General features: G+C 40.8%; 2 protein-coding genes across 3 annotated transcripts in view; one reads left to right on the top strand and one right to left on the bottom strand.

Moving 5' to 3' along the window:
* susd6 (sushi domain containing 6) overlaps positions 1–4744 on the bottom strand; it is a 33956-nt gene extending 29212 nt beyond the window's left edge. Inside the window, exon 1 of one of the 2 annotated variants that reach the window (XM_079290656.1) lies at positions 4723–4744. The gene's annotated coding sequence lies outside the window, so the exon portion shown is untranslated. The other variant, XM_079290655.1, reaches the window with a different exon arrangement.
* Positions 4745–9240: 4496 nt separating this feature from the next.
* Positions 9241–12241, top strand: acot20 (acyl-CoA thioesterase 20). Its single transcript, XM_079290533.1, has 3 exons — positions 9241–9748; positions 9838–10040; positions 10642–12241. The coding sequence occupies exons 1-3, from the start codon at positions 9292–9294 to the stop codon at positions 11230–11232; spliced, it is 1251 nt and encodes a 416-aa protein (XP_079146659.1). The 5' UTR covers positions 9241–9291; the 3' UTR covers positions 11233–12241.
* The last annotated feature ends 342 nt before the right edge of the window (positions 12242–12583 follow it).

Here is a 12583-nt window from a genome sequence, read left to right as displayed (position 1 = left end):
AGCTTCTGTTTGGTCCTTGCCCGCTCGTTACCGACTGTCAAAATGTTATTGTTCCATTTGTCGAAGTTCTTATCTAGCAGGTGGTGGTATCTGTTGTAAATGTTAAATCAAACGTCTCTGTGTGATACCACTTAAAGAAAAGATTCCTGAAAGCGTTTGTTGGTTGATTGATTGAGGGGGGACACAATGAGACTCACACCATCATCACATAAACGAGCTGCAGGTGCACTGTCTTGATTACGTTGCTACGGGATCGGGAAGAAGTAGCAGTAGTTGCGTTAGCGGTGGAACTAGCTTGCTGGCAGGCAGCATATCCTCAAGAGAGGGCAGAGGGCCCATTACAGTTACTCAAGGCTGCTGAGCTAATGGCTACAGTAATGGTGCGGCTGCACTCAGAGAGAGCTGTGAATTTGATTGCAGATCTGCTGCGTGGCCGCTACCACCGATGACCCGGAACTACAGCAATCAGAGAAGTAAGTGTAAACACACACGTGCACATTCGTGGTTTGTTTTTGCGTATCTACCTGTGCTTTCACATTTGCGTGTCCCGCAGGACGTTTGAATGATCAAGATACTTGAAATTGGCAGAAATGAACACAAACAGCAGGGCCTCCTTCTGCCTGCCATCTCTCTGATGTGCGGTGGAGAGGCATACCTGCATGTGGCCCACGCCATCGGGTGAGAGTGACGCAAGCCACATTTGGCAGGACAGTTTGGGTTCTGCATTGAGCCAAAGGGCAGGCAGTCAAAAACACATGCATGGGACCTGCGGCAGCCATTTGATTCATAGACACTTTTGTCATGCGGCCATGTTGGGATCAGAGCACTGCTGCTGAGGCCCTGCGGTAACTCAGATGACGATGTGCCAGATGAACGTCTTATAAATATCGAGGACAAACAAAAGTCACAGCCTGGAGAAAAGACGGCACGTGTTTTGTTTAGAGGTACTTGTTGGGATGGCATTTATAATGCGGGGCTGACCTCCTGAGAGAGTCGAGGGCGGAGTATTGACCGGCCGGTATGCTTGTAAAGTGAAAACTTAAGCAGAATTAGCCCAATTGCATGCATGTACATAAGAGCGACTGAGAAAGGACAAAGTCATTAACTCTGTGCTAAGGTGGCCCACAAAATACAGCTTTCCAATTAGCTGGAACAAGATGGCTTATTGGCTGTATGCTCACGCATTTAAATTGATTAATAACACAGAAGCCAGTTTGACAGCGAAAGCACAAAAATACTTCAAGTATGGATGTCAACTTTGTAACTTTCAACTGTGTGGGTTTCCTGTCAGACACCGCCAAAGATGTTGAGCTCGACGGATCGCATTAAAGACGGTGCTGCTATTTTTAACTTTCAGTTTGTGTTTCCTGGAAAAAAGACTTGAGTCAAACCATGTGAACAAACACTTCCTGTTAGGAGCTGCATCTGGACATGTAACATCAGTTTACCTGATCACAACGTACAGCCTGGGGTGCCATTGCTGTATGTACAGTCAAACGGTGCGTGTTTAAATAGCCATCAGTATCATTGCAAAGCCATTCTAAATGGCTGACATCCAAGCCATCGTTGCAGTATGACTGCTCACAGTTATATTGGTGTTACTGGAACAGGATAGTGGACAGAATATGATACACATCTCATCAAACTTGAAGCAGCTACCGAAATGAGTACAACTGCTAGCAGAAAGCAAAATCATCTAAACGGACTCGACAGAATTGATAAAAAAATTGTTTTAGACCGTGTAATGACACGTACATGTTGTCAGCCCACACACACAGATGTTGCAAGAAAGTCAAACACATACTCATACAAAAGAACAAGAAAACTTCCTTGTTTCCTGGATTCGCCCTTTTCTCGGTTCTATATCTGTTAACTGAATATCTAAGGTTTTTAACTGTTGGTCAAATAAATAATCGTTAGATGCTGGCCTCAATGACATTGCTAAAAATAGCAATGCTATTTGTCCGTTGTATAGGCCATGTTTGGGCCCATTTCATGCAGAAATTGGAGGTTTTTATAGCATAAATACTTTGTCTGTTTAGGCCTCCACTTGGGGGAAAAACTATGCAACTTTCCACTTCAGACACCAGTGAGACAAGCAGCCAGCCAGCATGCTGCTACTGCAGTTTTTCAGCTGCCCGAGGCTCCTGGAATGCAAAGGGAGCCAAGGAGAGCAGCAGCACAGGCATGTGTCCGGGAACAGAGAGTACTCAGTGTGCCAAAGAAACAGCCGGGAGGAGATTTCCACCCGATAGACCCGAATGCTACTGCTGCTGCTAGAGCCCGCCTGGGCCTGTGGAGGGAGCCCAGAGATGGGGCTCTGCATGGCAGCACAGAAAGGACCCTTTGTTTAAAAAAAAAAAGAAAGAAATGCATGTAGTGCTAAGCCCCTCAGCGACCAAGCATCCCTCTGTACCGCCGCAAGGGAAGGGGACAGAAACAGAGTGAAAGATGGAGAAAAGCAAAAAGGAGCGAAGTAAGATAAAACAAGAGAGACACTGTCATGTTATGTTGACAGCGGTGAAAGGGTGGGGGAAAAGGCGAGAATGGGACTGAAGCCAAACGCAGTGTTCTTATCTGTACTCACAAGATGTTTTCTCTAAGCTATGTTGTCAAACAGAAAAATGCCTCTGAATGCTGGACTGGGACTCACTGCAGTCACACAATGAGTTTTAAATTGAGAGCCATTAAAGCTGCCCATTGTATATCTGCTGTATATCAGTGAAAGCCAGAGTGTGTACAATGTGTAAGAACAAAACAAGTAAATCGGAACGATGCGAGTCAAATGAGCGATTCTTCTGACACTTTAAAAAAGAATCCGCTCTGATGAGTTCTGCAGTGAGAGACATCTTTAGGTTTGAATAAGGCTGTGGGGAAAGTGAACTCACACTGCCCAGCAGAATAAGCGGCCTCTAAATCTATCATAGGGTATAAAAACATTATAAAGTGTCAAGAAATAATGAAAGAAAAACATCAACACACTTAAATTATTACAATTGCCACGTAAACTAAAAGCTGCCATCAAAAACCGTGTTGGCATAAGGCACAAAGTGGATCACTGACTCAGTGCAAACAACATACTGTTTGGTCAGTGTTTAGATTTGGTCGGTGAACGTGACAAAGTAGCCCACTGTCTGGAAAATGTTCACCAACAGTGGGTTCTACAATAGTGGGGAATTATTTTCCAGCGATGGTGATTCATTTTGTTGAAAAGAAGAAACACTTTTGGGGATGGGAAATATGGTAGAACTAGCTGTATACGATATAGAGCCTCATATAATCCAGGTAATGCAGAAAATCTAATGAGAAATAGTTTCTTTGTACGCTGTAATGGATCAAGTATTCAGGCAGGATTGTCTGGTTTTGGCTATAACCCTGTCATATCAAGGCAGTTCACCACACTTATGCATAAAACAACAACGGACTAAAGTCCAATCTTACCATAAAGTAGGGATAGCTGCCGCAGTATAAAGAGTGTGGCAAATACATTATCATATCGTCCCCACCAGCTCTGGTTTGGACCCATGTTAGACCCAGGACACCAAACTATTTGCTTCGAGGGAAGTGTAGTCCTACCTTCCTCTCTTATGAAATGTACATGTCATCTTTGTTCTCCATTATGATGATGAAAAACAGCTCACCTTTGGACTTCCCTGCCCTTTGCTGCAGCGTGTCATTTCTAACAAGAATGACTCAAACTCTTGTTGGGACACAAAGCGAGGGAGTGGGAGATTACAAAGTTATATCTGAGCAAGACGGGCCCTTAAAACTCAGTCATACTTCTCTGCTCTTCTCTTCTCTATGGAACGTGGTCAACTGCGTTCACGGCAGCTCTAAAGCAGAGTCACAGGCTTCGACACGTGTAACTGTACAGCGAGCTATTTAAACAAAGAGTGTGTTGGGCTGCCAGAACTACACACACACACACGTTGAGGATAAAAACAAAGACAAAACCCAGGCAAACTCATTCTAACAAAGTGGCTACACATACGATTGTTAGGTCTTTGTCTCAGCTAGCCTCACACCATAAATAATTCAGAAAGCCTATTGTGTTCGACAACGTTTTGTATCTGTACTTTGTATTATTGTCCACATTATGTAAATTAAATAACAACAATACAGTAACTCTACAGCTGTTAACTGAGACTGGACGAACTACCTACGAGAGCCGGTTAATCGAGTGTATTGTATCTCTAAGCACTTTGTCATGCAAGGGTGTGTTATCCGATAAACAATTAAAGCCAACAGAATACGATAATACACGTATCATAGCGTTCATACACAGCGTATTAACGTGTGTCACTGGCCACGGCTAGCTTAATTAACAACACACTTAAGCTAGTTTATGAACACACAATTGACAACTCGTTTTTTTCCTTGACAAATAATTAAATGTTGCTATAGCGTGGGAAACATTCCCCCTGTTTCTAATAGTACAATAAAGAAATACAAACGGGGAGGAAAGAGAAAGAGAGATCTCCTAGTGGCCTATTATGTGCGAAAAACAGGCAAAGACTCACCAACGTAAAGGTTAACCTCCTCTCACGGCTTCACACTCGATACATTGACGGTTGTAAACATCGACACACACAAAAACCAGAATGTGGCTGAATAATATTAGAAATATTATGTTTTCGTCGTCTAGTTCCGTGAGTACTGTCCCGTTGTTCCTTGTCCTCCTTGTTTTAGGTGAGCGGAAACACTCGCTGTGAGAACTCTTACCAGCTGCCTCGCTCTCGCGCGGTCTCCATGGCTACCTCGTTAAAAAGGGCGGATCCTAATCTGTCAAGCCAACCACAAGGAGATCGACTTCAAAATAAAAGCACAGCATTTTGGTGTGGAGATGGGGGGAGAGACAAAAGAAATCAAGAGATACACGACAAAGAAAAATACACCAACACTTAGAACAATACAAACTGCAAATATATTGTGCTTTATGGTGCATGTAGATAATTTTCCTGTAGAAATAATAACCTCATTGTGTGGTGTAAGCCTATTTACCTGTTGACATACATATTAAATAAATAAAATACGAAATAATATTCCATAGACTTTGGATCTATTAATAATTTACTTTTTTCTACTTGCATCCTGAGCTACATCCTCCAACTGTGATGTGTTTTGTCTGCCATATCAAGACAATTACAAAATCAGCATACTATCACCTGAAGAATATATCAAGGATTAGAGGATTTATGTCTCAACAGGATTTGGAAAAACTTGTCCATGCATTTATCTTCAGCAGACTGGACTACTGTAAGGGTGTGTTTACAGGTCTCTGTAAAAAGTCTGTCAGAAAGCTGCAGCTGATTCAGAACGCTGCAGCTCGAGTCCTCACTAAGACCAGGAGGGTGGATCACATCACCCCAGTTCTGATGTCTTTGCACTGGCTTCCTGTCCAACAAAGAATTGACTTTAAAATCCTGCTGTTGGTTTACAAAGCACTGAATGGTTTAGGGCCAAAATACATCTCTGATCTGCTGCTACCTTATGAACCATCCCGACCCCTTAGGTCATCTGGGACCGGTCTACTTTCTGTTCCCAGAGTCAGAACTAAACATGGAGAAGCAGCGTTCAGTTTTTCTGCTCCACATATCTGGAACAAAGTCCCAGAAAGCTGCAGGTCTGCTGAGACCCTCAGCTCATTTAAATCAAGATTGAAGACCTTTCTGTTTGCTGCTGCCTTTAATTGAACCACATTCAATTAATATATTAATCAATTTCCTGCATTTCTGCATTTCACTACTGTATTTTATTTCTTACACTGTTCTTAATTGCTGTTAAATCTCCTTTTATTTTGCCTTATGTTTTGATGCTTTTAATGGTTTTAAAAGGACTGCACAATATATCGCCATTTCCTCCGGGACCGAGTTGGTGCAAGGCGTACACTATAAAACGCAGATCGGCAGAGATCTTTTCCAGACGTGGTTTGTGTGCGAGTAATTGCAGAATTGCGGCAGTGTATGGTTGATTGCGTGCAGCGTAATGTCTCAGGGAGACATCGATTATTGTTTCAATGTATGTTTTAAATCTCCTTTACTTTTGCCTTTATGCTTTTAATGGTTTCATGTGAAGCACTTTGAATTACCTTGTTGTTGAAATGTGCTATACAAATAAACTTGCCTTGCCTTGCCTTGCCACTGCTTTGTCTGAAATACTTATCTGCAAGCACCTATAGCTATACTATACCACCTGAAAGGTTCTTACTGTTATTGCAATACCTCCTTCATATCTGATATCTTTTCAGTTGGCTGTCTTTTTGCTATTTCATTCGATCATCTCAAGTGTTTTTTCTTTATAGCTGTGGCTCCTGGAGAAAATGCATCATCACAGTGTGCATGCGCACTAAATACACAATTAGATGACTAGCTTCTCGATACAAAAGATGATGAATAAATAGACGGGTGATCTAAATGTTCTTATGTGTATATTCCATCATATGAAATACATTACTGCAATGTATTTACACAATGTGCTTGAATAAGTGGGTGGAAATCTCACTTACCGCACTTCACCCTGCACTGTAACCTTGCAAAACATTGTGTCACTGCAAAGAAACATCAAAAGAAAAAAGACGTATTTAGTTCTATACCCAAAGAGAGTTCATAAAGTATTTGAAAACATCTCTGTCATACAGCTGAAGATCAGAACATTTTTTAATCAATCATGTCGTCCACATATATGAAGTAGTTGTTCGAAAGAAAATTGAATGTGTTATTGATTTTCTGGATCCATGAAATATGGGAAGATATGGTGTCAAAATAAGGTTTATAGAGAAATGTTGACTTGGAAGACATAAAACAAATTTGGCTTTAATATGAGAATAATGTCATCTATATCATACAACAATCTTTCTTTTATGCTCTTAGTGATTTTCACTTCACATAGAAAGTAATAGAGCCCTTGAAGAAACTACAGTTAAAAAGATATTCATGATATTTGTATGGTTATTCAATTAGCATTTTACAATTGTATGTGTTGTCCTTCTACTTTCAAATATTTATCGCATTGTCCTTTAAATGTTGATCTAAATATGTCTCTGTCGTTGTTATGATGTTATCGCACTCAGCAAATGGTGCAAAGGTCCACTCAAGTCATGTGAATCTCATCATGCAACGATTGCTGGGAAGGAAATGAATATGCAACGACCACAGAGGTGCTACTTCAAATGAAAATATGCATTCTCGGGTTGAAAGGTTCTACAATGCGTCAATGTCCAAAAACAGATCACTATTAGTTAAAACCATAACACAACATTTCATTTAATTGGCACAAACATGACTGTCAGATGTTTACAACTCTGCTGATCCTGTACAGCTGTTATTAAATCCACTCTTATTTTAATATTGGTTCCCTCCTTGGTTTCTACACATTCCCTCCTGTCTTGTTTTCCTCTCCTTGTCTATAAAGGATTCCTCTCTCTTCGTGATCCCAGAGGGTTTGAATCCCTGGCACTGGCCAACCAATGATTAACGAGATAAACTCCTGCTAAACACCTTGACATGACACTGAGTCCTGCAAAGAACCTCTGACAAGACACCCACAGGTCTAACCCTGGAAATAAACAAGATTCTCCTGAACCCAGTGTCCCTCCATTTTTCTCATTAATATGAAAATATATGCAGCAAGCTGGTTCCACTAATCAGATAATCTATTCCAGAGGGGGAGCATGTGTTGTAAATAGTTTCCTATCAAGTAGGCTTCTGTTGTCTTACTGTTTACATGCCGATAACATAAGGGCATGCTCCAAATACCCTGTACTGTGACATTAAATTATAGTCTTGTACAGGAAGGACGTCTTAACCTTTAAGGTGGTTCAATCTGAGCCAATGCTGACATCTAGTGGCTGCTTCACCTCCCTACACACACGTATAGGTTCATGAGTCAGTTATATTATTCGGCAAATAATTATTAATTTTTTTAAATGAAATTGTAAGCCTATTTGATGTTGTCTTTGATAACAACACTATAATTTTAAAATCTCTCGCTAGCGGCCTATTGGTGTCGACTGACCAAAAAATGGACGGTTACATTCCACAGGGGGGTAAACCACTGCTTTCCTTGTCGTGCTGTCACACATTTCTCTCTAGATTTTATTTTTACACTATTTTAAAATACTACTGTAATACTGAATACACATAGTGCACTTACTAAACAAACAAACTGACACCACAGGCAGCTGATCCAAAAAAACGGTTTACCCCTTATTTGGCAAAGTGGTTGCGCCCAGTTGCCTTCCTTTTCATGATCGTTTTACTTTCTTCTGTATACAAACTGCTTCGTAGTTGTACAGGTAACGTCATGCTCTTCAGTCATTTATATATATAGATATATATATATATATATATCGAGAGGTATTTACTGGTATTTACTGTCCATCATGTAACGTTAAAGTTAGCTTTCATGTTTTGGTTGCTACTCGTCGCAGGTTCTTTTTACATTTGGAGACTAGTGAGTTGTGTTATTTTGACCTTTTACCCAGTTGGACACTACGGTGTCCCTGAATGGAATCTTCATCAACTGAAGACCCTCACAGCATTTCTCAGTGAGCTAATTTACAGAGACAACTTCATCACGTGGTCAATTACAGGCCATAGCGTGTTGTTTATATATGACGTCATTGGTCTGACGTGTTTCCATGATTGTACTGATTTTACACCCTAATTTCTTCCTGGGTGACTCAAAAATCCATTCATTCATTCATAGAGAAGCCCACAGTCCCTAAACCAAACAGTTGGTTCAGTGCTCTATCTCGCAGCTCATTATGTTGTGACCAGGTTCAAGGCACCATAATGTGAATTTAAAATGCCCAAAAATATGAGAAGATCTACTGAAGTTCTATGAATTTCAATTCCTAGACATATAGGTGCCTGAGATAAATATAAATATACATTTTGGGTCCCACTAATTAAGTAATAGAAACAAAACCTTTGTACAAAAGAATCAATTAATTTGCTTACACAGAATATTGCTGTGCAACCTCAAATAAATGTTCAAATATTTCAATTTGAAGACAATTTAAAGATTTGTGAAAATCCAGACAGCAATGTTTCTCAGTTACACTATTTTGATACTATGTTTGTTATGAATATGTTTAATGAATGAGATGATATTTGACAGAGCTGAGGCACACATAGGTGTATTTTATGTGAAAACTATGACATTCATTTCATTCTTTACTGCCTTGACAGATGCAGCGACAACATCGATGCACCGACAAGACTAGAACAAAGGCTTCAGGGCTATTCAGGCCATTACAGTGAGTCACTGTTCCCATTTCGAAGAGCTCAAATGGCTTACTCACAGATCCGCCTGAAAATTCTCCCCAGCGCTCGCTGTCTCTTCGATAAACTGGTGCAGGTAAAAGTGGAGGGACTCGCTCCTCACAAACATGTTAAATTGAGATCCAAGCTTGTTGACGACAGAGGGGTGATTTTCAAGGCTTCTGCCCTGTACAAGGCAGATGAAGCCGGCCTGGTGGATGTCTGCCGCGCGCCCTCTCTGGGAGGAAGTTACACCGGAGTGGAGCCCATGGGTTTGTTTTGGGCCATGGCGCCGGAAACTCCACACAGTAAACTCGTGAAGAAGAATGTGCAAAGCCCCACAGTGGTGGCGATAGAAGCACTGAGTGCAGAGACGGGTGAGGTCTTAGCCTCTGAAACCAACGAGAGAGGATACATGACAGAGGGGATGAAGAGAGTACCTGTGCAAGAGGGAAGAATACGAGGAGTCCTCTTCGTACCACCGGGTTCGTTGTGTTCTGTAGATGATAGCTGAGCGGTAGGAGACGTGTCAGTGTTCTTCTTAACTTTACCTCTTCCTTTTTTCTCTCTCCAGGAAAGGGTCCCTTCCCAGGAATCGTGGATTTGTACACATTTGGTGGACGTCTTACTGAGCCCAGAGCCAGCCTCCTGGCAAACAAAGGTTTTGTTGTCCTGGCACTGGCCTATATTGGCTACGAGGATTTACCAAAAAACCCTAAAAAGTTGGATCTGGAGTACTTTGAAGAGGCTGTAACATATCTGAGGAAACAGCCAGAGGTTAGTGTTGAAGATTGAAACAGTAAAGATAATCACGTTTTATAATATTTGAATGTCCAGGTTATCTTTGCTTTGTGGCGCAAATATTGTTTTGTATTTATTGAGAAAAATGTGTCCAATTAATTAATAACATATATAGTGAGAATGTATTAGATACATAGGCCCATATTTGACTTAACTGTGTCAATGTTGCCATCTACTGGCTACTTTCTGATGACACAAAGATATTTCAAGAGCTAAAACAATTAGTTGAGTCAGTGAACAGGAAATTATAACTGATTATTTCAGTCCAGCTTCTTATTATGCAAATGTGTTCATCTTATGTGATAATCGACTCGACGTGTTTAAATTTTGGACCGTTTGGTTAGGCAACATTTTTCAGTATTTTCTGAGATTTTGTTTTCGATGAAACAACTAATTGATTAATTGGTAAAATAATCCACAGATTAATAAGTAATGAAAATTATCGTTATTTCCAACCCAAGTTTGTTTGTGCTCTGGTTTCACATATAATTGAAGCATGGTTGTTCTTTACTGGTCTTATGAAATAGGACACATTAGCAGGGATACACGATTATCAACCCAATACCTTTCTGTGCAGGTCAACGGTCCTGGGATTGGCATCATATCAATTTCCCACAGCGGCGGTTTGGCGTTGCTCATGTCTTCATTCCTCTCTGGGATCTCAGCGACCATCTGTATTAATAGCTGCAGTGCAAATACAGCGATTCCTTTACACTACAAAGACACGGTTATCTCTCCGCTTCCCCCTGTCATAAAGAATATCAGAATCACAGACTCTGGGCTTGTAGATATACGCGACGCCTTATCTGACCCGTCCTTGGAAAAGAACAGGGCCTCATTGATTCCAATTGAACGTGCCAGCTGCCACTTCCTGTTTGCTGTTTCTGAAGACGACCACAACTGGAACAGTGTTTTTTTTGCCAAGCAGGCCGCCGCAACGCTGAGACATCACGGCAAAGAGCATTTTCAGGTGGTAACGTACCCTAAAGCCGGACACCATTTGGATGTCCCTCACATGCCTCATTGTCCGTCTGCGTTTCATGCATTCGTTGGGACCGAGGTGGTGTTTGGTGGGGAGCCAAAGGCTCACTCTGAGGCTCAGCTGGACCTGTGGGAAAGAGTCCAGGAGTTCTTCAAGAGCCACTTGGACAACAAGGGCACTTGTTAGCAAACAATGCATGCTTCAAGTGTATCAAGCATCCACAATTGGCCGTCATTAGCGATGCTTAACCTTGCCTGTAGATACTCATGGAGGAGGCTTTCAAAGGGGTATTAAATCATACTGTGTGAGTATTGTTATAGTGAAGCTTTGGACTCTTCTCGAGCTGAAACAATCTCAGCATACTTTGATTCCAACTGGCTCGTTTCCCCCTATATGCTTCAACTCACTTTGATAGGGATCATATTGTGACAATGTTATCACCGCTTTGCATTGAACAAAATGATTGTTTTACTGTAATTCTATGCACATTTGCCACATGATAAATATATACCGTACTGTATATTGATTCATAAAAACAAATTGCTAATATAAATAGATTGATGTCACATATTGCCAAGCTATTGGTGTGAGTATTGGTACACTTACTGTTCTCTTGTTATTTTATTAATACTCTGGTGTCACTGTTGTTGGAGGTTTAGTAAACTAAACGCACAATAAACAATTTAGATGATGAAGTTATAACGTGTTGATATATATGAATTACAGTCTTACACTATGCCAATTAGTGTCCTCTCATTGTTTCGCCCTGTATTCGTGATGCTTCCTCTTGCACCAAACTGTGACATTCATTAGTCTCCCAGAACTAGTCACTTGTGTAAATGTTGGTGTCTAGTGGCGGGCAAGCCTTCCTATATTTATCTTTAATGTCTATTAATGGGATGTGTGTTTTGTCACATACAATATAATGTGTAACGGATCTTTATGGAAGATTGTGAAACAAAAAACACATATTTTGAATTGACATGAATCCCATTGTTCTGGTTTTATTCCCCTGTGAAAGTTCAAAACCGTGGAATTTTACATGAAGGGCTTTTCTCTGTTTCAAAGGGCAGTGAATGTACTTTGATGATGTAAGCTTTTTCTCTTCGGGATTTTATGAACAATGCAGCCTGCATCAAAGAAGGGAGCGTGACTCTGAAGTTGGAGACAAAGACGTCTCTCTCGGTTACATCCACCTGAATGAATCACGTCTTTACAGAATCCGGTGCGGACATGTTTGTCTGTCTAAATCACACCATGGAGGAAAATACTTTGTTTGTTGAGCCAATGCCAGACAGACATCTCGACTGATGAATGCTTGAAAATTGGAATACAGGGAATGTTTTTTTCAGTATAATGAGCATTATTAGTAAAAGAAAATGAGTTATGATTCTTGCTTCATTTTCAGAAGAGTGTTTCTAATTCTAGTCCTGCTCTAGAGAGGTTTATTTTTGAGTGTTTCTATGTATGGATATTCATTTTTGATCTTGATCTGTTTCTCTACAACGGGTCCCTTGCCGGCTTGCACAAAGTAGAC

The sequence above is a fragment of the Melanostigma gelatinosum genome, assembly GCF_949748355.1.
Source record: "Melanostigma gelatinosum genome assembly, chromosome: 19".
NCBI lineage: Eukaryota > Metazoa > Chordata > Actinopteri > Perciformes > Zoarcidae > Melanostigma > Melanostigma gelatinosum.
This window is presented reverse-complemented; position numbering and strand designations above follow the sequence as displayed.